This window comes from Ursus arctos, unplaced genomic scaffold, assembly GCF_023065955.2.
Source record: "Ursus arctos isolate Adak ecotype North America unplaced genomic scaffold, UrsArc2.0 scaffold_36, whole genome shotgun sequence".
Classification (NCBI taxonomy): Eukaryota; Metazoa; Chordata; class Mammalia; order Carnivora; family Ursidae; genus Ursus; species Ursus arctos.
In genome coordinates this window covers 9,342,398-9,368,840 of record NW_026623050.1, presented here as the reverse complement: position 1 = coordinate 9,368,840, position 26,443 = coordinate 9,342,398, and the positions used below count along the sequence as shown (strand labels likewise).

Genomic DNA, 26,443 nt, shown 5'->3' with positions numbered 1-26,443 from the left:
TTGATATAATTGCTATAAGCCCTAAACACTTTACCCTCAGTTGGCACATAGTCTGAATCCTCGGTGGCAACAGGATTGCTGAACCAACTACTTGCTCCATCATCATACGGACAGCCAAGAATTTGCCAGCCTGGGTTGAGGGAGTACTCATTGTTCCTCTCTCTGTTTGAGCCAACTAGTTTCGTACCTGTTCTAAAGGTTTTCCACGCAAGACACTGCTTCCTGGTAAGAATTTCTGTATTAATTAGGACTCTCTAGTTTCAAATAAAATAATTAATAGTGAGCTAGTCTGATTACAATAGCAGTAACATTCAGTGAATGTTTATTTTGTACCAATGCCTGGAATGTGATAGGTGCTTATTCTTTGTTGGATGAATGCTACCTGCTGTGCTAAGTACTTTAAATGCATTATCTAATTTAATCCTCTCAGTAAATCTATACCAGTATCTCCCCTTTTATAGAAAAGAACATTATGACACAGAGAGGTTTAGAAACTGCCCGCAACACACAGCTAGTAAACACTGGAGTCAAGATTTGAACCCAAGCTGTCTCATTTTTTTTGTTATGCTATTAGCAAAAAAGGAGAATTTATCATAAGACGGTTGTTACAGAACCAAGGGCAGAACTTCAAAGGTATTGCAGGATGGGCTGGAACCAGGAGATAGAAAACTATTGGGAATCCAGGCCATATTCATTCTCCTCTCTGCTCTCCAGACTAGATGTGGTAACTTTGATGGGCAAAGGGAAAATATTGGCAAAGGGGTGCAATAGATCATTTCACTGATTCTAAATTTTATTTGTCTTGGAGAATCCTAGCACTGTCCTCAACTTTGGAGGCCTGGCCAAGTCATTCCATTCTGGGGAGGTCTTAATTTCCTCATTTATAAAATGAGTTTTTACCACAGGATCCCTCAGGTCCCTTTCAGTTCTAAAACTCTATGATCCTAAGTGAACCTTCTAGGGCAGAAGCTCATTAATAATAGATTTGAATGTGTGGGTTTGGGAGGATAGACTAGAGGAGGATTCTGAGAAAAGAAGGACAGAATAATGGTTTAAGTGGAGCCTCAGTGTTGAATTACTACTTAGAGCTGGTATCAGGTAAAAGGCTTTGGGGATATACAAATGGAGGACAGAAAAGACTTCTCACCTTGACCAGACCAGATTATTCTGAATGATCTACGAGCAGTACTCTCTCTGTGTGTGAGTGTGAGCACGTGTGCATGTGTGCAAGCGTGTATGTGTGAGTGTGGGAAATAGCCCCCTCGCACAGTGATTTAATCTGGTTTATCTCTTTTCTCAGCTCAGAATTTTCTACAGGGCTTTCACCTAGGCCATAGGAAGAGAGCCAGAGGGCAAACCCAAACACTTGAAAGGCCCAATGAGCAAGTTGCACATTCATAAAATGGGAGGGTTGGTCTATATAACCTCTTGAAATCCTGCACCCTTCTTAGCGTTTTGTGGTTCTTGGTACTGAACAGAAAGCAACTCTCCTCTTCCTGAATGCTATGTGCTTGGACCAGAACTTGGTCTTTATTCCTCTTCTCTGTTTATACTGGCTGCCCAGATCCTTTTTCTGGGCCCCCTTTCTTCCTTAATTCTTCAAATCCTACTTGTTTTTTTAACTCCTTTGGACCCTCTTTGTTTTCTTATATTTTTCTGCAGACCCCCACCCCCTACCAGATTACACCCTTGGTTTCCAGGTCTCCACCTCCATGTCGGCCCACTGCTATCTGCTTCCTGGCTCTTAACTGAGGCTATCTCCTTGGGCTCCTCCAAGGGCCCCCTGGGATCCCCTATCGCGGTCCCTCTCACAGAAGCACACCTTTTTCCAAAGCCAAAGGATCAGATATTCAGTGGCTCAGGTGACAAACCTGTCGGGTTACAGATATTGTTTCCTGAAAGACCACACTACAGTGTCAGTGGCAACTCAGGCTGCCTGCAGTGCCCTGCCCTCACCTGGCTATCCCACACAAGGTGAGAGTAACCAGAACTCACCTCTTAGCAGTGCTCACCTGGAAACATGGGTCCGAGCCTCTGGCCTCTGCTGCTGCCGCTATCCTGTGCAGGTGAGAGGAACAGCGAGCAAGGCTGGGGATGAAGGAGATGGTTGCTAAAAAGAGAGTTAAGAATGCAGAGATTAACTGGTTTCTTTAAAAAGATAAAGGAAGATGGGAGGGGATAGAGCTAGGGAGAAAGTGAGGGTTACGAAACCAGGTCAAGACTTTCTGTAGGCTGATTCAGTAAAGGGACTCAGCTCGCCATCCCCTTCACCTCATCTTTAGCTCCAAGCTAGAACTGGGTTCCAGGGCAAGGCTGATTTGGGTTCTAGGCTCTTCCCCTTTAGTGAACTCCTGTTTTTCTCTTTACAGTGACTCTGGTCCCCACTGGGATTCAGTCCCTGGACCCTGGTCTCTCCGTCCTGAAGTCATTGCTCTCCACTATGGACCAGGCTCCCCAGGGACCCCTCAGCCGCTCACGGTTCTCTGCATTCCTGGCCAACATTTCTTCTTCCTTTGAGCCTGGGAGAATGGGGGAGGGACCTGTGGGGGAGCCCCCACCTCTCCAGCCCCCTGCCCTCCGGCTCCATGACTTCCTAGTGACATTGAGAGGCAGCCCAGACTGGGAGCCAATGCTAGGGCTGCTAGGGGATGTGCTGGCACTGCTGGGACAGGAGCAGACCCCTCGGGACTTCCTGGGGCACCAGGCAGGTGTGCTGGGTGGACTCGCAGAGGTGCTGCTAGGAGCCTTAGTTCCTATGGGACCCCCTACCCCTACCCGACCCACATGTACCCGTGATGGGCCCTCTGACTGTGTTCTGGTGGCTGACTGGTTACCTTCTCTGCTGCTGCTGTTAGAGGGTACACGCTGGCAGGCCCTGGTACAGGTGCAGCCCAGTGTGGACCCCACCAATGCCACAGGCCTGGATGGGAGGGAGCCAGCCCCCTACTTTTTGCAGGGTCTTTTAGGTTTGCTCACCCCAGTAGGGGAGCTGGGCTCTGAGGAGGCTCTTTGGGGAGGTCTGATGCGCACAGTGGGGGCCCCCCTCTATGCTGCCTTCCAGGAAGGTCTGCTCCGTGTCACCGACTCCCTACAGGATGAGGTTTCGTCCATTCTGGGGCAACCAGAGCCTGATGCCAATGGGCAGTGCCAGGGAGGTGAGTGCTGCCAGGTCTGGGGCTGGGCTGTGGCAGGGCAAAGAAGGGGTGAGATTGGGGTGGTCCTCTTCCTTACTGTTTCCCTCCTAGGCAACCTTCAGCAACTGCTTTTATGGTAAGTAACTCTCTTATCAGGAGAGGAGTTCTGATTGGGCTTGGGAAGTCATCAGCCTCCAGATGGAGGTGGAAACTGATGGGAGGGGTGTTGCTTAGTGGTGTTGGAGCATGACTGTCTGGGTTGGTGTCCCAGCTCTACCTTTACCTAGCCATGTGACCTTGGGGAGGTTACATTCTCATTCTATGCCTCAGTTTCCCTTCTTATAAAACATAGATAATATTAGCCACCATAGAGTTGTGGAAAGGGATTGAATGGGTTGATACTGTATGTGTAAGCCACTTAGAACTGTGCCTCGCACATACTGTTTAATAAATGTTACCTAATAAAAATGGGGTGTGGGAAGAAGGGATAAGACTGGATTCCTCCATCCCTTACTACTTCAGTACAACAATGCCAGAGTGTAGTCAGACTGACTCAGTTGCTGGGCAGATTTCCTGATATGAGGCCAGCCAAGGGTTGCATTTAAGCTACCGAAAAGCATATGAAGAAAGGAGAAAGAAGGGAGCCAGGTGGACAGAAGGGACTCCAACTGGGCTCCTCCTAGATGATTTTGTGCCTTGGCAGGACAGCTCTCTCTCCCATTTCCACCATTCCAGTATTTAAATCAGTGACACCTATACCCCCAGAGACTTTTGGAAAAGAAAGCCTGTGCTTGCCAGCCCCCATGCAGGGTTCTGGGCCAGGGTCAGGATGTTCAACTGGAGGAAACGTAAACTGACCAGATGCTGCCTGCTCCTCCCTCTACACCCAGGGGCATCCGGCACAACCTTTCCTGGGATGTCCAGGCGCTGGGCTTTCTGTCTGGATCGCCACCCCCACCCCCTGCCCTCCTCCACTGCCTGAGCACGGGTGTGCCTCTGCCCAGGGCTTCCCAGCCCTCGGCCCACATCAGCCCTCGCCAGCAGCGAGCCATCTCTGTGGAGGCCCTCTGCGAGAACCACTCAGGCCCAGCACCACCCCACAGCATTTCCAACTTCTCCATCCACTTGCTCTGCCAGCACGCCAAGCCCGTCACCCCACAGCCCCCTCCCAGCACCGCTGCCATCTGCCAGACGGCTGTGTGGTATGCAGTCTCGTGGGCACCAGGTGCCCAAGCCTGGCTACAGGCTTGCCATGACCAGTTTCCTGATCAGTTCCTGGAGGCAATATGTAGCAACGTCTCCTTTTCAGCCCTGTCTGGCCCCAACCGCCGCCTGGTAAAGCGGCTCTGTGCTGGCCTGCTCCCACCCCCTACCAGCTGTCCGGAAGGCCTGCCCCCTGTTCCCCTCACCCCAGAGATCTTCTGGGGCTGCTTCTTGGAGAATGAGACTCTGTGGGCTGAGCGGCTGTGTGGAGAGGGGGGTCTGCAGGCTGTGCCCCCCAGCAATCAGGCTTGGGTTCAGCATGTGTGCCAGGGCCCCACCCCAGATGTCACTGCCTTCCCACCCTGCCACGTTGGACCTTGTGGGGAACGTTGCCCAGACGGGGGCAGCTTCCTGATGATGGTCTGTGCCAATGACACCATGTATGAAGCTCTAGTGCCCTTCTGGCCTTGGCTAGCAGGCCAGTGCAGGATAAGTCGTGGGGGCAATGACACTTGCTTCCTAGAGGGGCTACTGGGCCCTCTTCTGCCCTCTCTGCCACCACTGGGACCATCCCCACTGTGCCTGGCCCCAGCTCCCTTCCTGCTTGGCATGCTATCCCAGTTGCCACGCTGTCAGTCCTCTGTACCAGCCGTTGCCCACTCCACACGCCTACACTATCTCCTGCGCCTGCTGACCTTTCTCCTGGGTCCAGGGGCCGGGGGGACTGAGGCCCAGGGAATGCTGGGTCAGGCCCTGATGCTCTCCAGTCTCCCAGACAACTGCTCCTTCTGGGATGCCTTCCGCCCAGAGGGCCGGCGCAGTGTGCTGCGGACAGTCGCAGAGTACTTGGAACAGGAGGAACGGCCGACCCCGCTGGGCTTTGAACCCACTGCCAGCCCCAGCTCTGTTATAAACAAGATGGAGCTGTTGGCCTGCTTCAGCGTGAGTGATCTGCCAAGGTGAAAGCCCCTGGAACAGAGGGAAGGGCCTGCAAATGATTTCTCTAATACTGAGAGGATAACAGTATAGTATAGTATAGTACAGTGGTTTAAGCATATAGCTCTGGAGTCAGACAGGCTTGGGTTCACATCTTAGTTCTGTGATCAACTTTGAACAAGTTATTTAACCTCTCTGGGCAATATTTTTTATCTGTAAATGGGGGAGAATAAACATGCCACTTTTTTTTAGGGTGGCTGTAGGATTACATACGATAAGACATGCTGTGGGCTTATGTATATAGCAGGATACATAAACACGCAATACATGTTATCTCATTACTATGACTCTTTGACTCTCCGCCTTTCTGCTCCGGAAAGGAAAGGGATCAAGTTGGAGGGCCCTCATTCTGTCCCTAGAGAGTGAGGATTGGATGTAAAGGAAAATAAGACAGAACTGAGGAAAATTCTGGGCGACTACAAATCGGAAGCCTTGGGTTCTGGGTTCAACTGTGTCACAAATTAGTGTGGTGTTAGGCAAATAATTTAACTGAGGCTTTCTGGGCTTCTGTTTCTTCTCTGTAGAGTGAAGGGGCTAGAATACATAAATACCATAATTCATTCACAGGTTGCCTGTTCTATGGAAGGCACCTTGCTAGATTCTGTAGGCTATGTAAAGATGCCTTACTCCATGTCAGGGCCCACCTTTCTCAAGCCCTGCATCCAGTGAAATGATTTTAGACAGATTCATAGTAATTTGGTTCACATCTCCAAGTATTTATTTATTGAGCCAGCAATGAACCTGGCATGGAAAAAGATACAGGAGAAGTTAGAGACATCATCCGTGGCCTAAAGGAGTTTCATATCTGAGGAGACACACATACTAGCTTCAGATGAAGGACAGGCATCCTAGCAAGTGGAGTTGGAGGGCCTGGGGAAGATTCAGGAGGGACAGAGGAGGCAGCTCTTGGCATCTTGTCTGTCTCCCCACCAGCCTGTGCTATGGGATCTGCTCCAGAGGGAGAAGAGTGTTTGGGCCCTGCAGATTCTCGTGCAGGTAACAGATGGAGGGGCACATGGGTGCGCTGGGTCACAACCCAGTGAGGCCATGTCCACAATAACCTCCTGCTCCCAGGCATACCTGCACATGCCACCGGAAAATCTCCAGCAGCTGGTGCTTTCAGCAGAGAGGGAGGCTGCTCAGGGCTTCCTGACACTCATGCACCGTTCCTGGGCCCAGCTGCAGGTGGGCACTGAGAGAGGGGGAACCAGGGTGGAGGGAGAAATCTAGGAATCAAGAGCACCTGGAACCTGGGGTGCAGAGGGCTTGCGCAGTGGAAAGAGGCACTCGAGAGGGGATGGCAAGGATTGTGAGCATTTCCAGAGTCAGCATCCTTTCCTGTGACCCCCGCAGGTACCACCATCTGAAGAGCAGGCCCTGGGTCGCCTGACAGCCTTGCTGCTCCAGCGGTACCCGCGCCTCACCTCCCAGCTCTTCATTGACCTGTCACCGCTCATCCCCTTCTTGGCTGTCTCTGACCTGATGCGCTTCCCACCGTCCCTGTTGGCCAATGACAGTGTGTAAGGGCCCCGCACCACTCCTCCTGATCCTGTCAGAGTCAGGCCAACTCCACCAGCCTAGTGCAGCTGCCTCCTGAGATCCTCTCTGTTAAAATTAGGGAGAGTCTCCTTCTGGCCCATGACAGTAGGGCTGCAAAGTAGCAGCGGACAATAGTTTGGGACAGGGCCGAGGGCTGAGACCCATTACTCTCCCCAGCCTGGCTGCCATCCGGGATTACAGCCCAGGAATGAGGCCTGACCAGAAGGAGGCTCTTGCAAAGCGCCTGCTGGCCCCTGAGCTTTTTGGGGAAGTTCCTGCCTGGTCCCAGGAGCTACTGTGGGCAGTGCTGCCCCTGCTCCCCCACCTCCCTCTGGAAAACTTTCTGCAGCTCAGCCCTCACCAGGTAGGACATGATCCTCTTAACTTGACTGGCCCATCTGCTGCTAGGTGGGACAGGAGTCAGTAGCGTGCCTCCTGGTGAGCTCCTCCCCACGAGTGTCCCACAGTGACCCTAGCACAAGCGGACCCTCATCTCAGATCCAGGCCCTGGAGGATAGCTGGCCAGCAGCAGGTCTTGGGCCCGGGCACGCCCGACATGTGCTACGCAGCCTGGTGAACCAGAGTGTCCAGGATGGAGAAGAGCAGGTACGCAGGTGAGTGGTTGTGGGATCAGTGATCAAGGCCACACTGGGAGAGAGGTGAGGACAGCTGCCGTGGTGGGCTGGGGTCTTGGAAGGAAGGGGCAAGAAAGTAGGCAGTGGCCTCAGGCAGTATCGGACTCCAGGACAGAGGCCTATCTATGGCACCCGTAGTTCCTAGTTTAGCGGTCAGGGCGCCTACTCTATGTACCTACATGGTCCCCACCTTAGTGCCAGCTTCCGTGACCACTGAAGGCCAGCTTCGTGCCCTTCTCAGGCTGGGGCCCCTCGCCTGTTTCCTGAGCCCTGAGGAGCTGCAGAGCCTGGTACCCTTGAGCGATCCAATGGGGCCGGTAGAACGGGGGCTGCTGGAATGTGCGGCCAACGGGACCCTCAGCCCACAAGGACGGGTGAGCCCCTTGGCACAGACCTACAAGACTCCAGGCTTTCCTTGGGTCTGTGTGGAGGACTTGCCCCATCATCTCAACCAAGCTTAGCACAACCATGCTAGTCTTCCCTCGACCTCTGCCACCTCTGTTCCTTTCTCCATGGTCATTCTCATCTGTTACCACCTCTTCCTGACCCTATGCCATCCGGGTCAAATTATACCCTTTGACATCTTAAACCCAATCTGTTCCTATCCCATCCCGGGTTCTAAGCCCTAGCCCAGGCCCTGGGAGATCCAAATGTAGGATTAGATAGGAAGTTTAAGGTTCACTTGTTTTTTCTCTCCAGTCCCAAACCTTCTTTGCTTACAGGTGGCATATGAACTTCTGGGAGTGTTGCGCTCATCTGGAGGAGCTGTGCTGAGCCCCCGGGAGCTGCGAGTCTGGGCTCCTCTCTTCCCTCAGTTGGGCCTCCGCTTCCTGCAGGAGCTGTCAGAGCCCCAGCTTAGAGCCATGCTTCCTGCCCTGCAGGGAACCAGTGTCACACCTGCCCAGGTGGGTCTATCTCTCTCTCCGGCATCCACATTCCACCCCCAGGAACCCCAGTCAAGAGAATTATATTCAGGGATACCATCAGCTCCTCTGGAGCCTCCTTTTTCTCTGTCCCAGGGAGGACTCCCTCATCCCTCTTCCTCAGATCAAGAAGAACCTGGAGCCAGGCTAGTCACTGGGGGTGGTAGAGAGGGAGCTGGAAGTTTTGGAGGGTAGGTCCTAGGGACTTGTTAAAACCTGGCTATCAGGACCTGAGAGCTGTTGTTTCCTGTCCAATCCCACCTTAGGCTGTTTTACTGCTTGGACGGCTCCTCCCTAGGCATGATGTGAGTAGCAACATCTTCTCAACATTCTCCAGAGGTCCCTGTCCCCCTTTCCCTGGCTCCTGCATCTGCCCCTTTCTTCCCTCTAAGCTCGTCATACCTGCCGCTGTACTGTGATTGTTGTCTTCCCTACCGCCCTGCCTCTCTTCTTCAGGATTCTTGTCTCTCTTGCTCCCTAGCTGTCCCTGGAAGAACTCTGCTCCTTGCACCCTCTGCTGCCAGGCCTCAGCTCCCAGACACTCCAGGCCATCCCTAGGCGAGTTTTGGTCGGGGCCTGCTCCTGCTTGGCCCCTGAACTATCACGCCTCTCAGCCTGCCAGACCGCAGCGTTGTTGCAGACCTTTCGGGTAGGAGAGTGGCAGGGAGGATGAGACACTCAGGAATGTGGGCTCTGGGGAAGGAGGGGACATCTTCTCTGTGGCCAGGGAAAGCCTCCCAAACCTCCCCACTTCCTTACAGACACACACACTGCCAATTCTCATGCAGGTGAAAGACGGAGTTAAAAACATAGGTACAACAGGTGCCGGTGCAGCTGTGTGTATCCCTGGTCAGGTACGTGTGGCATCTCCGAACCAAGCCCCCCTCCATGTCCCAGGGGAGTTTCATATGGCTGGCGCTGCCTCACACACTCCCCCTGCAGGGGCCCTGAGAGTCCAGACTGGCTCTGTACCCACCAAGACATTAGCAGCCCTCCCCAGTTCCAGAGACGGGACAGGGTGATTCACACTGGCCTCGAATGTCAAAGCAAGAAGGGTCCGAGAAATCTTCCAAGCCAACCACCCTGCTTTCAGATAAAAAGACCAAAGCTCAGAGAGGACTTTAGCCCACCAGGTGCCTAAAGAGCAGCAAGACTTGCCCACAGCCCCCTTCGATGTGACGGCTCTCAGGCGTGCCCTGCTCTAGTGGCACGGGCCATCCATCCATACCCCAGCTTTGGTGCCTTCCTGTCCCCCGGTTCCCCTCTTACCTATCACTACACTGCTACACACACCCCCACCAGCAGCCCATCCCCACCACCTGGCCAGACTGCCTGCTTCCCCTGCTCCCGCTCAAGCTGCTGCAGCTGGACTCCGCCGCTCTTCTGGCTAACCGAAGGCGCTACCGTGAGCTGCCCTGGTCTGAACAGCAGGTAATTCTCCCACTCACCCCAGAACAGGCCTCTACGTTCCACCTCTTTTACCTGTCAGCCCTAGATTGGGCATGTTATCCCGAGCATCCTTTATACTTTATAATGTGACTTGTTTTGCTCTTCCCTTCTCCCTCCTCCCTAACCCTCCATTTCTCTCTCTCTCTCTCTCTCTCTCTCTTAGAGGAATGTGCATTTGGGAGAGTAGGAGGCTGGTGGGACCCACACGGTGGGGAGGAAGGCCTGGGTCCAAGACATCTTAAGTTCTTGGGCAAGTATCTCTGCTGGGGCGCTGCTCCTCGTTTTCTCTCTTGTAGGCACAGTTTCTCTGGAAGAAGATGCAGGTGCCCACCAACCTGACACTCAGGAATCTGCAGTGAGTAACTTGCGTTGAGCAGTGAGTTTAATTTGACTCACATTTTTTGAGCACTTACCATGTGCCAGGCTCCATGTGATATGCAATGCGAGATGGGATGAATGACGCGTCGTCCCAGCTTTGGCTCCTCCTCACTTTAGCCTCTTGCCCTCCCACAGGACCACAACTACCCTGACTAGTTTAAGGGATTCAGAAAACCTGCGTTCAGGTCCCAGGCCTGACATGTATTTGTATCTCGGGCAAGTCATTTAATCTCTCTAAGTTTCAGTTTTTTCTTCTATAGAATGAGAACTAAAATAGTACCTATGTATTTGTGAGGATTAAATGAGATAAGTCATACTTAATATAGTGCCTGGCCCCATGCAAGCTCCCAATAGACATTTGCTGTTGTTATTTTAATCCAGTTAGTTAATCAGAACCACTGGCCAAGCAGCAGTAAACAGAAATAAGTATCACCTAACCTCCACCCACAGTAAAGGAATCATGGATTTCCGAATCTAAAGACATAACTCTAGGCTCAGTTTACCATGTGTGTAATAGAGTGATGTTGGGAATGTCGCTTGACCTCTGTGCATGTTTATTTTCCTCTCTGATAAATAGTGATGATGTGGGGAGCCAATGAGAGTATCTATGAAAAAACATTTCTCAAACTATAAGTTACCATAAATGAACATCTGTACTTGTTTCGAGAGCGTCGACACAAGGAGCAGACAGACCATGGCATGTGTTGAATGAACATCTATCCACTCACACACCTACAGGGCTCTGGGCACCCTGGCAGGGGGCATGTCGTGTGAGTTTCTGCAGCAGATCAACTCGATGGCAGACTTCCTTGAAGTAGTGCACATGATCTATCAGCTGCCCACTGGGGTTCGAGGGAGCCTGGTGAGAGGGGTGCTTAGGCAGTAGTTGCAGCAGGGAGGCAGGGACCCTGGATACAGAATCCAGCCCCCATGCTGGACTTGGTCCTGACCTGTTTCTCCACCTGTCCTACAGAGAGCCTGTATCTGGGCAGAGCTACAGCGGAGGATGACCATGCCAGAGCCAGAGTTGGCAACCCTGGGTCCAGAACTGAGTGGGCTAGACACCAAGCTACTCCTGGATTTACCGTAAGTGCTGCAACCAGAGATACTGGCTCCTTAGAAGTCTCAACTTGGTATTGAAGATCTGCCCTTAGGAAGTACCCTTAAGATGGTGGTTTTCTTTCTGATGGTTATAGCCCAAAGTGGAGGATTTTATTCAAAGTTGCTCTATGTATTGACTGGCTCCCAGAACATGGACCCAACATGGGACAGCTGAGAGTGGGCAACACTATGATGTGGCCTAATATAACCTAGGCCACATTAATAGAGATAGAATATCTGAACTGAGGGAGGCAATGGTCCAATTCTGCCCTAGAGGATTGTCGTCTGCTTAAGCAACCATGGTGTCAGTGTGTGTTCAGTGGAGTACAGAAAAAGAACATGTATGAAACATGCATTATAAATGCCTTCAAACACCCCGAGGGCTACCAAATAGAAAATAGATTGGCATGTTTCTGAATGGCCCTATTGGGCATCACAAGGACAAGTGACTAAAAATCAGATTCTTGCAAAATATAAGGAAAATTGGTGTAGTGAATTCCCAACATCAACTATTCAAGAGCTGTTCAAGCCTAGGCTGGATGGTCCCATAGCAGGAATGTGGCAGAGCACATTCAGGTATGGGTAAGAGTTGTGGGGAGAGAAAACTCATGAACCTGAATCCCCTAACAGACTCTAGGGGTTCATGAATATCTCTCATAGGCTTCTTTTTCCATTTTACCCCCATCCCTACCTCATTGCCATCTGAACTGTAAGTCAGGGTAGAAAAAGGCTGGTGTTAGTCTTCCTAGGGATGAGGTGATGGTAAAAGCAGTTGACTCCATCCTTACATTTTTATACGCCTTTCCACAGATTTTAGCCTTTGTGCTACACGGCCTAGTTCCAGTTCCAGAATTGGCAACCCTAGATAGAGTATAGAATATCACTTCTAATTTTGGGGCAAGAGGGCTTAAAAAAAAAGTCATTCAAATCTGTTTAAATTTATTAGTTCTTGGAGATAATTTAGGATTCCAAGAACCTGGATAAGGTGAAAGATCCTAGACCATGAGTTGGAAGACCTGAGTTCCTCATCTGTGAAAGAGTAAGAAAAATACCTGTTTTACCTCAAGATCTTGTCATAAGGATCAAATGAGAGAACACCCAAAAGAACTTGGTAAACTGTGTAGCACTATGCAAATGAGAGAGGACCTCCTCACAACAAGTAGAGGAAGGGTGGCGCTGTGGAAAAGAGAAATTGGGAGTAAGATCCCACCACCTCTGGGATCCTGTCTCCTAATCTATCAATGGTGGTGGGGGGGGGAATTTTAATGATATTTAATATTTGGGGTTTTGGGTTCCATTAGATGGTAAGATCATTGGTCATTTCTCAGGAAGACTAGAAATATGTCATTCCTTTTGTTGTCTCCCTTTAAACACTATGATGGGAATTGCATCTGAGGCAATTTAATATCAGATCCTGTCCAGGGCCATAAAATTTGGTCTGATGTTACCTCTCTTGTCTGGGCAATGTGGCATTCTGCAATCTCTTTTCAATAGGGCTCATTTCTGATGGCCCCTGTTGTCAAATTGCTATAGGGTCCGAATGATGGATAGACTGTCCAATGAATCTATTATGTTGGTGGTGGAGCTGGTACGAGGAGCTCCAGAACAGCTGCTGGCACTGACCCCACTCCACCGGGTAGCCCTGGCAGAGAGGGCACTACAAAACTTGGTAAGAGTCCAACCTACCAGACTCAGAGCTGCTGCCTGGATAATTTTTACCTCTCAGACAATGCTCTCTGTCTTCTAGTCCCAGCCCCACACTTTTGATGCCAAACAGGTTCTTGTCCACAAGGCCCTAGCCCGTAGATCCATTCCTTGAGAACCTGCTTCCTATTTCTTGTCCACATTTATTAGAGTCCCCCAAAATCCCTTGGATTCCATCTCCTAGCATTTCTGCCTATCTGGGCCCCTTATTTAAGAAAGCAAACAATAGCAGTGAACATCATAGGGTTTTGAGCTGGGAGCTGGAGGGAGATAAAAATCAAAGGTTTTGGTGTCTTGATCAAAGGGTCCGGTCCTCTGAGTCAGAGGTGCATTGTCCCAAGGCCTGATGCCTCTCTCCAGGCTCCAAAGGAGACAACAGTCTCAAGGGAAGTGTTGGAGACATTGGGCCCCTTGGTTGGATTCCTGGGAATAGAGAGTACACGACGGATCCCTCTACCGATCCTGCTGGCCCATCTCAATCAGCTACAGGGCTTCTGCCTAGGAGAGCCATTTACCACAGAGCTGGGATGGCTCCTGTCACAGGAGCCTGTTCTTGGGTATGAACCTTCGGGAACTTCCAATTCTAACTCATCCTACACCCACCCTCTTAACCACCATCATCAGTGGAAGCTCATTCAATATACTCATGGTTCCTTGGAGCCCTGAGTCCCCAGTCCTAGCACGTCCTCTTTTCCCCTTCCCTTCCCTCACAGTTCTCCCAGCATCCCAGCCTCTGATCTTCTTCCTGTCCCCCAGGAAGCCAGAGTTGTGGAGCCAGGGTGAAGTAGAGCAAGCTGGACGCCTAGTACTCACTCTGTCTACTGAAGCTATTTCCTTGATCCCCAGGGTGAGGTGAAGGAACAAGGGAGGGAGTAAGAGCAGAGAGGGGACTGGGGAGCTAAGGCCAAGGAGGCTGAGGACAAGGAATGTGAAGCCTGAATCTGGGGGAAACTGCTAAAAAGATATAGGACTTTGGAATTACAGCCGCCGCAGCTGGCCCTGACCTTCCTAGGTCTCTGCACCCTCCATCTACCTTCTCACACAGGAAGCCTTGGGCCCAGAGACCCTGGAGCGGCTCCTAGAGAAGCAGCAGAGCTGGGAGCAGAGCAGAGTTGGACAGCTATGTGGTGGGCCACAGCTTGCTCCCAAGAAAGCAGCCTTGGTAGCTGGGGTTGTACGGCCTACTGCAGAAGATCTCCCAGGTAAAACTACCCAAATATTCAAAAGTCTATTGGGGTGTATAGGAAAGAATATCCAGCAATGTAGTCAGTTTAGGCTCTAGGTATGCTGTGCCCTTTGAGTAGATTTGGACACTTTCTGTTCTCTGGGCTTGGGTTTTCTAATCTATAAACCACAGTGGTTAGAGGGATGATCTTCAAGATCTTTTCTAGTTCTAGGATTCTATAGCCCTCGAAATTTAGAACTCATTACATTTTTAGACCAGGACTTCCCTTTTCCTATTCTCTTATCCCTGTTAACAGTGACCCAGCTTCTAGGATTGACTCTATGCTAGAGTATGGAGCTATCTCTTGGGAAGATGCTTAGGATGTAGGAGGGAGACACTGTGGGGTCAAAGACCTGGGTTCTGATCTAAACCTGCCATTAAATCCCTAGGCAACCTCCCTCAGTCTTCCATTTATACAATGAGGGGCTTGTCCTTTCTGGTCACTTACTTGTTCTAATATCCTTTGAGTCCTATAATTCTCACACTATAGTAATCCTTTGGCCCATAGCATCCCGTCATCCTATCCGAAGGTTGGAGGGGTCATTCCACCTATAGCTATCTCTCTGGGCATAGTTTAGTTCCACACTGACCCCCTGTGCCTGCCTTACCCCTTCAGAACCTGTGCCAAATTGTGCAGATGTACGGGGGACATTCCCAGCAGCCTGGTCGGCAACCCAGATTGCAGAGATGGAGCTCTCAGACTTTGAGGACTGCCTGGCATTATTTGCAGGAGACCCAGGACTTGGGCCTGAAGAACTACGGGCAGCGATGGGCAAGGCAAAACAGGTTAGGGATGGAGAGGCCAACACAAGGAAGCTGGTTGGGTGTAGTACGGACACATGGGAATGGATAACTTGGTAAGAGGTGGGAGAAACAGGAATTAAAGAATTAGAGAGTTAGAGTTTGGATCCTGAGTAGGGAGTCAGAGGGGATGAGTATGGAAAAAAGGAAGCTGGTGCGGTGGGTAGAGGGAAGAGAGCAGTGGTTACCAAACTTCACTGTGTATCAGAATTACCCAGGGAGCAGATTTTTAAAATGCTGATGCCAGGGTCCCATGCTAGACTCACTGAAGTATCTTCTTAGGGCTCTCGGGATCTGCATTTTAACAGGCATTCCCAGTGAGTCCGGTGCACGTAAAAGTTTAGAACCCATGGACTAGAGTCTGCTATTCTTCCCTACTGAGACTCTAGTGTCTTTCAGTAACACCTTAGTCAGAGGAACCTTAAACCAATCCTCATTTTACAGTTGAGGAAACTAAAGACCTGGAGAGGCAAGTGATTTGCTTACAGTTACACAGCTAAGGTCAGAGGCATGACTAAGACCCAGCATTCTGACTCCCTAGACCAGTGCTTTTCCATTCACATTGTTCTTCTCTTTCTCCTAGTTGTGGGGTCCTCCCCGGGGATTCCGTCCTGAGCAGATCCTGCAGCTGGGTCGGCTCTTAATAGGTCTAGGAGAGCGGGAACTACAGGAGCTGATCCTAGTGGACTGGGGAGTGCTGAGCACCCTGGGGCAGATAGATGGCTGGAGCTCCATGCAGGTAACACCTTCCCTTTTCCTACAACCTTCCGAACATCCATTCCACAGATCCAGGCCTCCAGGTCACCTGAAGCCCAAGGAATTTTTTCCTGTCACCCTGCCTGGCCATTCTTTCTATTTTTAAATACCTCATACTTGTGATGTGAGGAACTCTGTGATTTATTCACTTTGAGGCCCTGAACGAGTAAAACTCCCTCCTGCCTGTTTTCCCTGGCCTTCTCTTTTTTGGATCCTCAACCTTCCCCATGGCTATTGGACCTTCAGGTCTTCATAATACAAGTATATAATCCAGTAGCACTTGTCACTTACCTAATCACTTCCCCTTCCATGAATTTCCCATGATTTCTCTCCTTATTCTGTGCCCTCCATCCCCATCCAGCTCCGGGTTGTGGTCTCCAGTTTCTTGCGGCAGAGTGGCCGGCATGTGAGCCACCTGGACTTCCTTCACCTGACTGCACTGGGTTATACACTCTGTGGACTTCGGCCAGAGGAGCTACAGCATATCAGCAGTTGGGAATTTAGGTCACCTGTGGAGGGAAAGGTGTGGGTGGTGGTGCTGATGTAAGGATGAACTCACTGGGGTTGGAAGGCTCATGAAGGAGTGGTCCCATGGAGGAAGGGACCTCACTTGAAGTCATCTGTACTCCCATCTCACATCCATGGACCCTATCACTGTGGCTGAATTTTTCTCCCTTTCATCCCACTCTTCCCCAGCCAAGCAGCTCTCTTCCTGGGCAATCTGCATCTCCGGTGTTCAGAGGAGCAACTGGAAGTTCTGGCCCAGCTTCTTGTTCTGCCTGGTGGTTTTGGCCCCATCAGTAACTGGGGGCCCGAGATCTTTACCGAAATTGGCACAATAGCAGGTAGGGAGGCTGGACCACTGCTGGTACTAGTTGTCAGGGGTTGGTTTCCATACCATGGCTGGATTGGTGGAGGACCACTCTGGAATTCTTAAGATGGGAGTCTGAGAAGGTATTCAGGTAAGAGTTTGGAGATGTGTTGGGAAAGGTGTATGGTAGGATACTTTGGAAGAGGTTGGAGAAGGTCTATAAGTTTGAAGAGAAGGGGAAGGCCAGTATAAGACAACATTTGGGCACTCATCCCACTTACTTCAACAGCGGGGATCCCAGACCTGGCTCTTTCAGCACTGCTGCAGGAACAGATCCAGGGCCTTACCCCTCTTGCTATTTCTGTCATCCCTGCTCCTAAATTTGCTGTAAGTATTGATGGGCTGGGGTGTGAGGTGACCACAAAGAGCCAGGGCCCAACAGGGGCTGTAGTGGATGTACCAATTCCTGTCCCCACCCCCAGGTGGTATTCAGCCCCACCCAGCTATCTAGTCTCACAAGTGTTCAGGCTGTGGCTGTCACTCCTGAACAAATGGCCTTTCTGAGTCCTGAGCAGCGACGAGCTGTGGCATGGGCGCAGCATGAGGGGAAGGAGAGCCCAGAACAGCAGGGTGAGTTCCCAAATGTACAGCCTGACCCTCCAACTCCTGACCCAGAAACTGACCCTGAACTTGGTGCTCTCTGGCTCATAGGACCCACTCAGGGAGATCCCTGGAATAAAGGGGTCTGGGCAGATAGTTTCCATATATCAATGGTTCCTGGGGAACAGAGTTGTAATATTCCTTCCATACTCTGTCTCATTATAGGTCGAAGCACAGCCTGGGGCCTTCAGGACTGGTCACAACCCTCCTGGGCCATGGCATTGACCATCTGCTTCCTTGGCAACCTGCTACAAACCTGTCTCTACAGTTAAAGGGAGAGATTATTGGGAAAGAAACTTTATAATAAAGTGCAAACGGAAATGCATTCTAATTATCCTCAGGAAGCTGATGAAGAATATGGGTAAAATGCTAATGCTTTCCACCCACCTGAGAATCAGTATTCCTGGCATGCCATATCTGGAGTCTTCTTTCCATCATAAATAACCCCACTGCTTCTTTTCCTTTCCTGGAGGCTAGTCCCTCCTCACCCAGCCATTAGAAATAACACAGACAGCTAGAGCATAGCAAGGAGTCTTTACTAGGACAGAAGGGAGTTGGGGGCATCCAAGGCAGGGAGAATGGGCCGCACCGGAATGAACAGAAGTCCTGGGGATCTTGAGTCATCTTCTGGGGAGGAGGATTTAATGCTTATTGTGGACAAGAGGTGGAGGGATGCGGATATCCTGGCCTCTCTCCAGACGCCGTTCACAATCAATCAAATAGTTTACTCCATCGATGACCAGCTGCACCAGCTCCACCTGAAGGACACTAACCCTTGATCTCTGCTTCCCATAACTTGAGTTTCCTCCTTTACCACTGATTTGCCTGCTCTAGGAACTCATTTCCAGTTGCCTCCCCACTGAAACTGAATTTCATTTCAGATTCATGGGGCCCCCTCTCCATCATATTGCAACCCCCCACAGACCTATACCTGTCCTCACCCTAATCCTTAAGGATCTCACCTCTGACTTGCCCAGTCGGTCCAAATTAGAGATGTCAAAGATGCTGCCTGTGGCAGCTGTGTCCACTCCTCCAGTACCACGCTTTTGGAGCCTTAAGTTCTCCAGGATCTTTGGGAAGCGGCTATCCTAGAGGGGAGGAGATAGGGGTTGGGGGGCAGGGTCAATAGGGGCAGAGACTTGTTTTACCCTCAATGTGCTCAGAGCTCCTTCCCCTGACATTTCTAGCCACAATATGGCTCCGTTCCAAAATGCTCACACCCTCCCACCCACACACAGCCACCTTCCTCACTCACACACCGCTCTAACCCCACAATTCCTTTACTTTGCTTAGCAGAGGCAGTTTGACATGCACTCCTGCCCGAAGTCCAGTGCCCAGGTTAGACGGACAGGTCAAGATGTATCCCAAACGTTCATTCCACATGAATTCCCAGCCACGCTCCTGGATCAGCCGCTCCACCTGAGTCCATAAAGGCTCTGTTAGTGAAAAGTCAGGGATATGTGAACCCTCCCTTAGCCAGACCTATAGGAACTCTAGAAATATGTCTAGAACCAGAAACTTGGGCTGTGAAAAAATGACAGTGCTGTGTGTGTGTGTGTGTGTGTGTGTGTGTGTGTAAATGCTGTGTTATTCTCATGCATACAAGGTAATTTTGATGTTGCAAGCCCATAATGGTAAGATTACAGAAAAATATCTTGTGTGTGGAAGAAGAGAAACTTGGGAGAATGATGCATTCGGGATGGTCTAGGGAAATGAGTGGAGGTGGTAAACTGAACTGAGAAAGGGATGATTATTCAATGAGCTCAGCATGCATGGATTATCTTTGCTTTGCTAATGAGCCTAGAGTTTGGAAGGGTTCTTTCACACATAAAACGAGGGTGTAGGCTTTGCAACAGGAAGAGGCAAGAAAGCCTTCTGTTAGCTGTGGAAAAATCACATGTGAGAAGGCAGAGAGAAAGGTGCAAACAGTCCAGAAGAGCCGGACTCATATTATAGGTGTGCGTGAGGGGGTGGGGAGGGGAGTATAGGAAGGGTATTTTGTTTCATTGAGCATTTGAATCATGGAGACGACCATTGGAGTTCAAGAGACAGGGGATCTGCCAGAGTGATGGACATGAAAACTACCTGAGTAAAGGGGACCCTATTCATAGTTCAGAAAAAACCATCACATGGTGGGGGTATCTAACAGGCTGAACAAGGGGAAACCCTTCCATCTAGAAAAATAATAATAGGAGGTAACACTTACTGAACATTTATTAAGGGCCAGGCATTTCACATGCATTATCTCATTTAATCCCCACAACAACAAAAAATGTAGGAAGCCTTATTATCCCAATTTTACAGATGAGAAACCTGAGGCATATCATTTAAAAAGTACTTTCCTACCCACTTACAGTCAGAATATGTTATCTGTTATTTGCCAGAAACAATAAAAACTTCCCAGCTAGAATCTAAAAGAAGAGGCGCTCTCTGTCTTTACAAGTCCAAAATAGAAATGTATATATGAGAACATACAATAAGAACTGGGCTTATGGGGATTCCTAATCTAGAATAGAATATGGAGAACCAATCCATATAAGATTGAGGAATTCAGTAGAGCCACTTGAGGAATTCTGAAACTTAAGCCATTCCATCTTCCATTTTCCCTGGTCTCCCTCCTGCTCTCAGCTTAAAACCTAGATACGATTACTTTAGCAAGAATGAGAGAATCCAGAGCCAAGGCCTACCTTGGCTCAGAACTGGGTGGTTACATTGCAATCGTGAACACACCAATCTTTCACTCCCTACGTTGATCCAGGCTCACGCTTTTCCTTATCTGTACACTCCACACATTCCAGGCACTGACCCACTATCTCAGTTATTTCTTCTTTGTCTTATCTGGCAACTGTTTTATTTACTACCTTAGACTCACAACATTCTTTCTCTCTTTCTCTCTTTCTATTCTTTCTAAACCATATATCCTGGTTTTCCCTGGACAGTCCTGGTATCTTGTCCTGGAGTGACTGACGGTGGTCCTCTTTGCTATCAAAAGTGTCCTGAGTTGGTTGATAAATTATATAGTCTAGTCTTTGGTTTTTCCTTATGTCCTCCCACCTAGTTCCCTTATACATTCTTCTCCAACCTCTTTGAGGCCTCGACAGAATCTTTCAAATACTCTCTTCATGTTGCCACCCTTCTCCATGGAGATGACCCGAGTGTGATCCTCCTCATTCACCCAGATCAAGAAGCTCTTCTCATTGTTGTGCCTGAGAGCAGAAAAGAGGAAAAGACAGGGATCAGGAGGCAGGTTGTCCAGAACTGCAGGAGACAGAGGAATAAAAGGCACTTAAGGGGCATGGGGACAAAAGAGGTAAGGTAAGCCTCATACCAGATCCCACGAGCATCTGGCCAGTCTCGAGCCATTCCTGCTGCAGTCAGCAGTGGGGACACAGGCTTATCAAATAGGAAGTGATCCTGAGGCAAGTAAAAGGACTTGGTTTAGGAATCCTCACAGTAGCCCCTGGGCCTCTATCTCATCTGGCCCACCCTCTCCTTCTGACTCTTCTTTTCATCTGCTCCTCAACCCTGCTCCCTCTCAAGGCCCCTCACATCAATAAGCTGCTGCTGTTCAGCCTCTGTCATCTCACTGAGCCGGTAGTAACGTCCAGCCAGGTCGCCCTTGAGGCCACTCAGTGCATCCACTACAACACGTTCCACCTCTCGTCGCTCTGCCCTAGTGCAGGCTGGAGGAAGACTGAGTCCGCGGATACTTCGGCCAGTTCTGACTCTCGAGGACAATACATACCTCTCATCAAAGTAGCCAGAACGGATCTAGGGAATAAGGGAAATTAATATAAGTCACAGAAACACAGTGGGTGGGAACTGAGGGCCTTGGGGAAGGAGAGAACTTAAGGACTATAGGGATCCTCACTGCATGCATTGGAAGGAGAAGTCCAATGGGCAAGTACTCCAACTGAAGGGGACATTATGAACCCTCCCTCAAGCTGCCTACTTTGGGGTATGGTCACTCTCATCCACCCTCTCCTCTCCATATCCGCTGCTGCTTAAGATACAATTCCTCCCCCCACACCAAGACTAAAAGTTCAGCAGTATAATGACTCCGAGTCAGGAAATAATTAAGGCGAAGGGATTAGAGAAACAGCGTGTTGTACATAAGGCAATGCAAATCAGAAATGGAATATCTGAACTACCTTGCTGGCATCCAGGTCAGTGGTATGTTTCATTGTTCGGGGGTCATATCCGTTGTGTCGCTCTTGTATCACAGGATCAAACAGCTCAGCAAATACCTGATGGGGAATTAAGAGCGAGAGGGTGGTTAAAGAGAGGGGATCCCTTTCCAGGCTTTAGCTGTGGATTGATTTCACTGGGTCAGAAAACGTGAGTATGGAAGGTCCAGCCTTAAGGGAAAGTGAAGGGTCTGTAGGGGGAAGGAGCTGGGATTACTGGGAAGATGAGTTGGGTCACCAGGGAAACTCTGGGGGCCCCCTACCTCATAGGTCTCCTCATCTCCAGCCACCATGCCCACAGTCTTGATGAAGGGGTGGCCGGGGTTGTCCACGCCAGTCTGGATACACTGATCTAGCGTCCAACCAGTGGGTGTGGTCTTGTCGCAGAGCCGGGCATAGACTGCTGGGGTCAGGTGACTGGCCATGCAGTTGTTGTGCTTTCGGAGGTCTGGGTACTCAGCGCTAGGGAGGGGGTACCCAGTAACCATGGAGGGAGGGCACAGGGGGCCTAGACCCAGTGCAGTCAGCAGGGAGCTATCCAGTTTGCCATGTCTGGCTTTGCTCCTTGGGAGGAAGGGGAGATTAGAGGGAGACTAAACCTTGGTAATCTCTTTAGAGACTTTCAGGGTCTATTCTTTCCCCACAGTTCTAGCTTCCTCTGGCTGACTGGATCAATTCCCCCAGATTCGCTCAGTTCTTTCCTACCATTAGCACATTAGGGATGGGGGAGGGGAAAGACCGAGGAGGGGACTTCAGGAAATGGGGGGAAACAGCAGGAAGGGCGATGGAGGAAAGCGAAAAGGATAGTTCCCGGTTTCTGAATTAGGAATTTCGGCAGAGTGGGTGCAGCCAGAACTCACAGGGCCAGAGCAGGTCGTGGGGGCGGGGACTGCGGGTTACAGGTCCCCAGGAATGCATTAGCCTCACGGTTTTGGCCTCAATCCCTAACCCACTGAGGTCTCCAGATTGTACAGCACTCCACTCCAGAGCCTTCGTGATTATAACCTTTCTCTGTTGACCGGGTCCTCATCTCCATCCCCATCTTCGTAACCGTCACCCCCCCCTCCACACACACCCCTGCGCCTCAGACACTGATACCTCGGGGGATACAGCCTTCGTCGTTCACTGGCGGCTCTTACAGGTTCCGGGCGGAGCAGAAACCCAGCAGCTAGAGACCCAGCTCCAGCCAAAGCCAGGAGCCTGAGCCCCGGGCGGGCGGACAGCAGACGAGAGAAGGGACCAGCCATGGCTTGAGGGTCCGGCTACTCAATCCCGGAGCGGGAGCTGGCGCACGTCAGGAACGGAGAGGGAGGATGCAACCAGGAGGACTGAGGGCCGGAATCGGGTGCGAGGCTGGAGCCGAAATGGGGGCCGGAGTGGAGGCTGAAGCGGGAGAGGAAGCGGGTTCCAACCAGACTGCAGGAGAGGCGCAATGAGCTATCGGCGGGCGGTGGAGGAGAGGGAGGCCCCAGCCGCAGTCTCCAGGGGTGGGGCTCACGCATGCCCCGCCTTTCCGCCTGCGACCGCGCTAGGTGTGCGGGGGCAGAGGTGGGAAGCACCGCCAGGTAGATTAGGGGACCAGAGCTCCCCAACTCTAGGCTGGGGACGCGGGCCTACCTGAGACGAGGTCGCCCGGATTTCAGCACCAAGTACAGGACAGCACCCGAGGGGACCCGAGAAAGCCGAACACCCTTCCCCCAAGCCTCTCCATTTAATTCGGAACCCTATTCGTCACTCTGGGTGTGCAAGGGTGACATTGCACAACCTCTTCTCTAGTTTTCGGCCTTCCCCAGTAACCTCTTCATATTCTCAGGGGAGGCGGCCGCGGGAGAAACCGCGGAATAAGTACAGATACCAGAGAAAGACAGGAAGAAAGCACACAGAGGCAGACACTGGAAAAGACGCCTGGTGGCTCAAGGTCACCTTTTCCTGAGAACCAGGAAGAGGACCAAGGCGCCCTTCTGCCACACCTGTGCTATTCTTACAAGGTTGTGAAAGGATTCCCTGAGAGGAACGAGAGAAACATTAACTCTTATCCCGTTTGTATTGTGTTCCCTACCCCCACTCAGCCCCAAGCCTGAAGCTCTGTCCTGCCTCCACTTCTCCTGATCTCTGGCTTTTCTCCCTCCCTCCTCCTCCCCATCTTCTGCTTCACCTTTGATCTTTTAATTCTTCCTGCTTTATCCAGGTTCAGAAATGTTTGCTGCCCACAGGACTCCCTCTGAGTATTCTCTGCAAGCTTGCCTACCTGTTGGTTGCACTGGGTATGGAGCTGGAGTTGGGCAGGGAATCGTTAGTTAGTTTCCTCTTTCTCCTCTCCCTTCTCTTTCCTCTTTGTGCTTCCAGTTCCTGGGCTGGAGGGGAGTGTAAAGTGAGGTGAAGGGTGTGGTAAGATGACGACGTGTAGGAATGGAACAGGCAGGCACAGGTCTCCAACCACCACAGGTGTTGCCTCTTTGGCTCCTTAATGCCGTTTAATACAGGGTGTAAAGGGGAGTGGTGTTCAAGGGCATAATGTTGCCAGGGAATCTGTGCCTTCCTACTGGTCCTCTGTCCTCTCTCCTCGTGAGGTGTATATTCAGATTTGAGAGGGTGTGTTCCCACAGTTCAAAGTGTGACTTAGGTATGACTTGACCTTTGTCCCGGCAGGAAAGAGAACGAATGCTGGAGCCAAAATAGAGATTTGGGGCTTCAGTATGGAAAGTCAGTTAAGGTGGAGTAGGTATGGTGGTGTTTGTACCCACAAGATAGTAAGATACTTGGATATCTTATTTGAGAAAGAGAAATTCCCTTCACATTGTCCTCTGGCCCCACTGATGAGACCCCACCCCTATACTCTGATTCCCTTTATTCCTCTTGGGCTTCCCTTGTGTTCCTTTTCCTCCCTTCCTCATTTGTGGGTATCCTTAGAAGCCATCCACCTCTCTTCTGTGTCTGTCATTTAATTCCTTCTTTTGGTAAGAGAGCAAGTATCAGAGAGTAGATAAGAGTTCTATAGTTAGAGTCACTTTCGAAGAGATGGAAAATGTTACCTGTGGGCTCATTGTCTAGGTTAAGGAGTAGTTATGAGCAAGCAAATATAATTACTTGGAATGGTGTATATTTATGTTGATAAAGAAGGGAGATAATCTTCTAGAGCAGTAGGGCTGTTATTTGATTGAGAGGGTGGTTACTAAGATTAAAGAGGTAAGAAACAAGAAGAGAGAATTACAGAAGGAAAAATAAGACTTGCCCAGAGGAATAGAGAAAGCACTCAAGTTTGGAGACTAGCTGTCCAAATTCGAATACTAGCTCCACTGAGAAAAGGCTTGTATTTGTGTACTTTTCTTATTCACTGTGAGCCTCTAACGGCCACATAATGTACTAATGCTCACTTTAAAAAAGTTATCCTATGGCATACAGGAAGTAATTGATATATATATATATATATATATATATGTATTTGATTTCTTTAATGATAATGATATCAATACTACTTAACATTTATAAAGCACTCTACAATTATAAGGAACTCGTGTATGTGTTATTTCATTGAATTGGATTGTTCCAGTGGATGACTAGGGACTGAACCTACATTTTGGGGGGATGGTGAGGAGACAAGTTAATTACCTAGAAGATGTTTTAATAACTTGTTTGAAAGGTTGGAGTGGTGGAGAGAACATGAGCCTGAGCAGAACTAGGGAGGATTCTATTTCCCTTAGGGATGGTCCTTAGAATCATCCTATCTCATTCAGAACAACTTGGGGTCAGTATGATGAGGCACCCGACTGAAAAGTGATAGGATCCCTGAGGTTGCAGAGGAGAAACAAGGACCTTGGGATTGTTTTGGCCAGGGAAACCAAAGTAATGATGAAAAGATAAGAACAAAAATGCAAACATATACAAAATGCTTTCATATAATTAGTACCGTACGATTAGGTTTTTTTTAAAGATTTTATTTATTTATTTCACAGGGAAAGAGCTAGCAAAAGCAGAGGGAGTGGCAGGCACAGAGAAGCAGGCTCCACGAGCATGACTTGAGCCAAGGCAGAGCCACCCAGGTGCCCAATTAGGTCTTTAAACCACTCTCTTTCTTTCTTCTTCTTCTTTTTTTTTTTTTTTAGATTTTATTTATTTATTTGACAGAGAGAGAGACAGCCGGCGAGAGAGGGAACACAAGCAGGGGGAGTGGGAGAGGAAGAAACAGGCTCCCAGCTGAGGAGCCCGATGCGGGGCTCGATCCCAGAACGCCAGGATCATGTCCTGAGCCGAAGGCGGACGCCCAATGACCGAGCCACCCAGGCGCCCCAAAACCACTCTCTTTCAGACAGAGAAACGGAGACTGAGGGAAGTTCAGTGACTTGTCCAAAGCTGCACAGCTATTAAAGGCAAGGCTAGGATTCAAACCCAGGTTTGTCTGGTTCCAAGGCTGGATGGAGGAGGGGTAAAGAACAAGCCCAGCAAGGAGCTGGGAACCATATCATCTCGCACAGTCTTCCATGTCTATCCATTTTGTCTCCTCCATAAATAAGTCTCTTTGTTCCTTCCTTAACTTTCTGATTTGTTTCTCTCTTCGTCTCTTTTTGTCTCCAGTCTGCTCCTCTACATCTGTTAACATTTTCAACCTACATTTATTGGCTCTCTAAATATGTCATACTCCTTTTGTTTTAAAAAACAAACAGAAAATCTGGTTTTGTTCTCAAGGACGTGCAATGGCACAAACTGTACCTCTTTCTCTGCATCTTGCTGCTTCTTCCCTGCTCTCGGTCTCACTGGGAACTCTCTGTCTAAACCAAGCATCTGGACTGTGCCAACGCAGTTAGAAATCGGAGGAAGGGGCGCATCAGGTTGCACTCCCTCCCCACAGCCGCTAGGGGCCACCCTCCTCCACGCAGAAGTGCGGGCCAACGCAGCCTGACTCTGTTGCCGGTGCGCGCCCTCCGCTGATTGGTGACACCGCAG

At 50.1% G+C, this 26,443-nt stretch overlaps 2 protein-coding genes across 5 annotated transcripts; one reads left to right on the top strand and one right to left on the bottom strand.

The window, feature by feature from the left end:
* Window positions 1-1,813: 1,813 nt before the first annotated feature.
* STRC (stereocilin) lies at window positions 1,814-17,636 on the top strand. The gene is made up of 29 exons (XM_057306316.1): window positions 1,814-2,066; window positions 2,370-3,155; window positions 3,246-3,270; window positions 4,025-5,279; window positions 6,267-6,329; window positions 6,408-6,518; window positions 6,687-6,853; window positions 7,050-7,236; window positions 7,371-7,486; window positions 7,749-7,881; window positions 8,230-8,412; window positions 8,697-8,735; window positions 8,912-9,079; window positions 9,219-9,284; window positions 9,736-9,861; window positions 10,176-10,234; window positions 10,996-11,119; window positions 11,231-11,343; window positions 12,892-13,027; window positions 13,423-13,619; window positions 13,819-13,909; window positions 14,108-14,264; window positions 14,904-15,073; window positions 15,672-15,827; window positions 16,206-16,348; window positions 16,541-16,689; window positions 16,945-17,042; window positions 17,138-17,285; window positions 17,481-17,636. The coding sequence occupies exons 1-29, from the start codon at window positions 2,021-2,023 to the stop codon at window positions 17,585-17,587; spliced, it is 5,319 nt and encodes a 1,772-aa protein (XP_057162299.1). The 5' UTR covers window positions 1,814-2,020; the 3' UTR covers window positions 17,588-17,636.
* Window positions 17,637-17,830: 194 nt separating this feature from the next.
* CKMT1A (creatine kinase, mitochondrial 1A) lies at window positions 17,831-23,945 on the bottom strand. 4 transcript variants are annotated; one of them, XM_057306198.1, is made up of 10 exons: window positions 23,751-23,945; window positions 22,601-22,885; window positions 21,766-21,964; window positions 21,467-21,562; window positions 20,865-21,086; window positions 20,644-20,729; window positions 20,398-20,521; window positions 18,600-18,734; window positions 18,278-18,403; window positions 17,831-18,073 (listed from the first exon to the last, which is right to left on the bottom strand). In XM_057306198.1, exons 2-10 carry the CDS (start codon window positions 22,747-22,749, stop codon window positions 17,957-17,959), a joined length of 1,254 nt encoding a protein of 417 aa, XP_057162181.1. In that variant the 5' UTR covers window positions 22,750-22,885; window positions 23,751-23,945; the 3' UTR covers window positions 17,831-17,956. The 4 variants fall into 4 exon arrangements, with proteins under 4 accessions (XP_057162181.1, XP_026335638.1, XP_026335639.1 ...); XM_026479853.4 differs by lacking the exon at window positions 23,751-23,945 and adding an exon at window positions 23,120-23,502; XM_026479854.4 differs by lacking the exon at window positions 23,751-23,945 and having other exon boundaries at window positions 22,601-23,215.
* Between the last annotated feature and the right edge of the window lie 2,498 nt (window positions 23,946-26,443).

Coding starts and splice junctions, on each gene's coding strand:
- CKMT1A (XM_057306198.1), bottom strand. CDS start 22,749: ATGGCTGGTCCCTTCTCTCGTCTGCTGTCCGCCCGCCCGGGGCTCAGG. Junction 21,965..22,600: donor CGAAGGCTGTATCCCCCGAG/GTATCAGTGTCT, acceptor CCCCCTCCCTAG/CGCTGAGTACCCAGACCTCC. Junction 20,522..20,643: donor CCAGATGCTCGTGGGATCTG/GTATGAGGCTTA, acceptor TTCTGCTCTCAG/GCACAACAATGAGAAGAGCT.
- STRC (XM_057306316.1), top strand. CDS start 2,021: ATGGGTCCGAGCCTCTGGCCTCTGCTGCTGCCGCTATCCTGTGCAG. Junction 11,344..12,891: donor AAGCTACTCCTGGATTTACC/GTAAGTGCTGCA, acceptor AAATTGCTATAG/GGTCCGAATGATGGATAGAC. Junction 16,690..16,944: donor CGAAATTGGCACAATAGCAG/GTAGGGAGGCTG, acceptor TTACTTCAACAG/CGGGGATCCCAGACCTGGCT.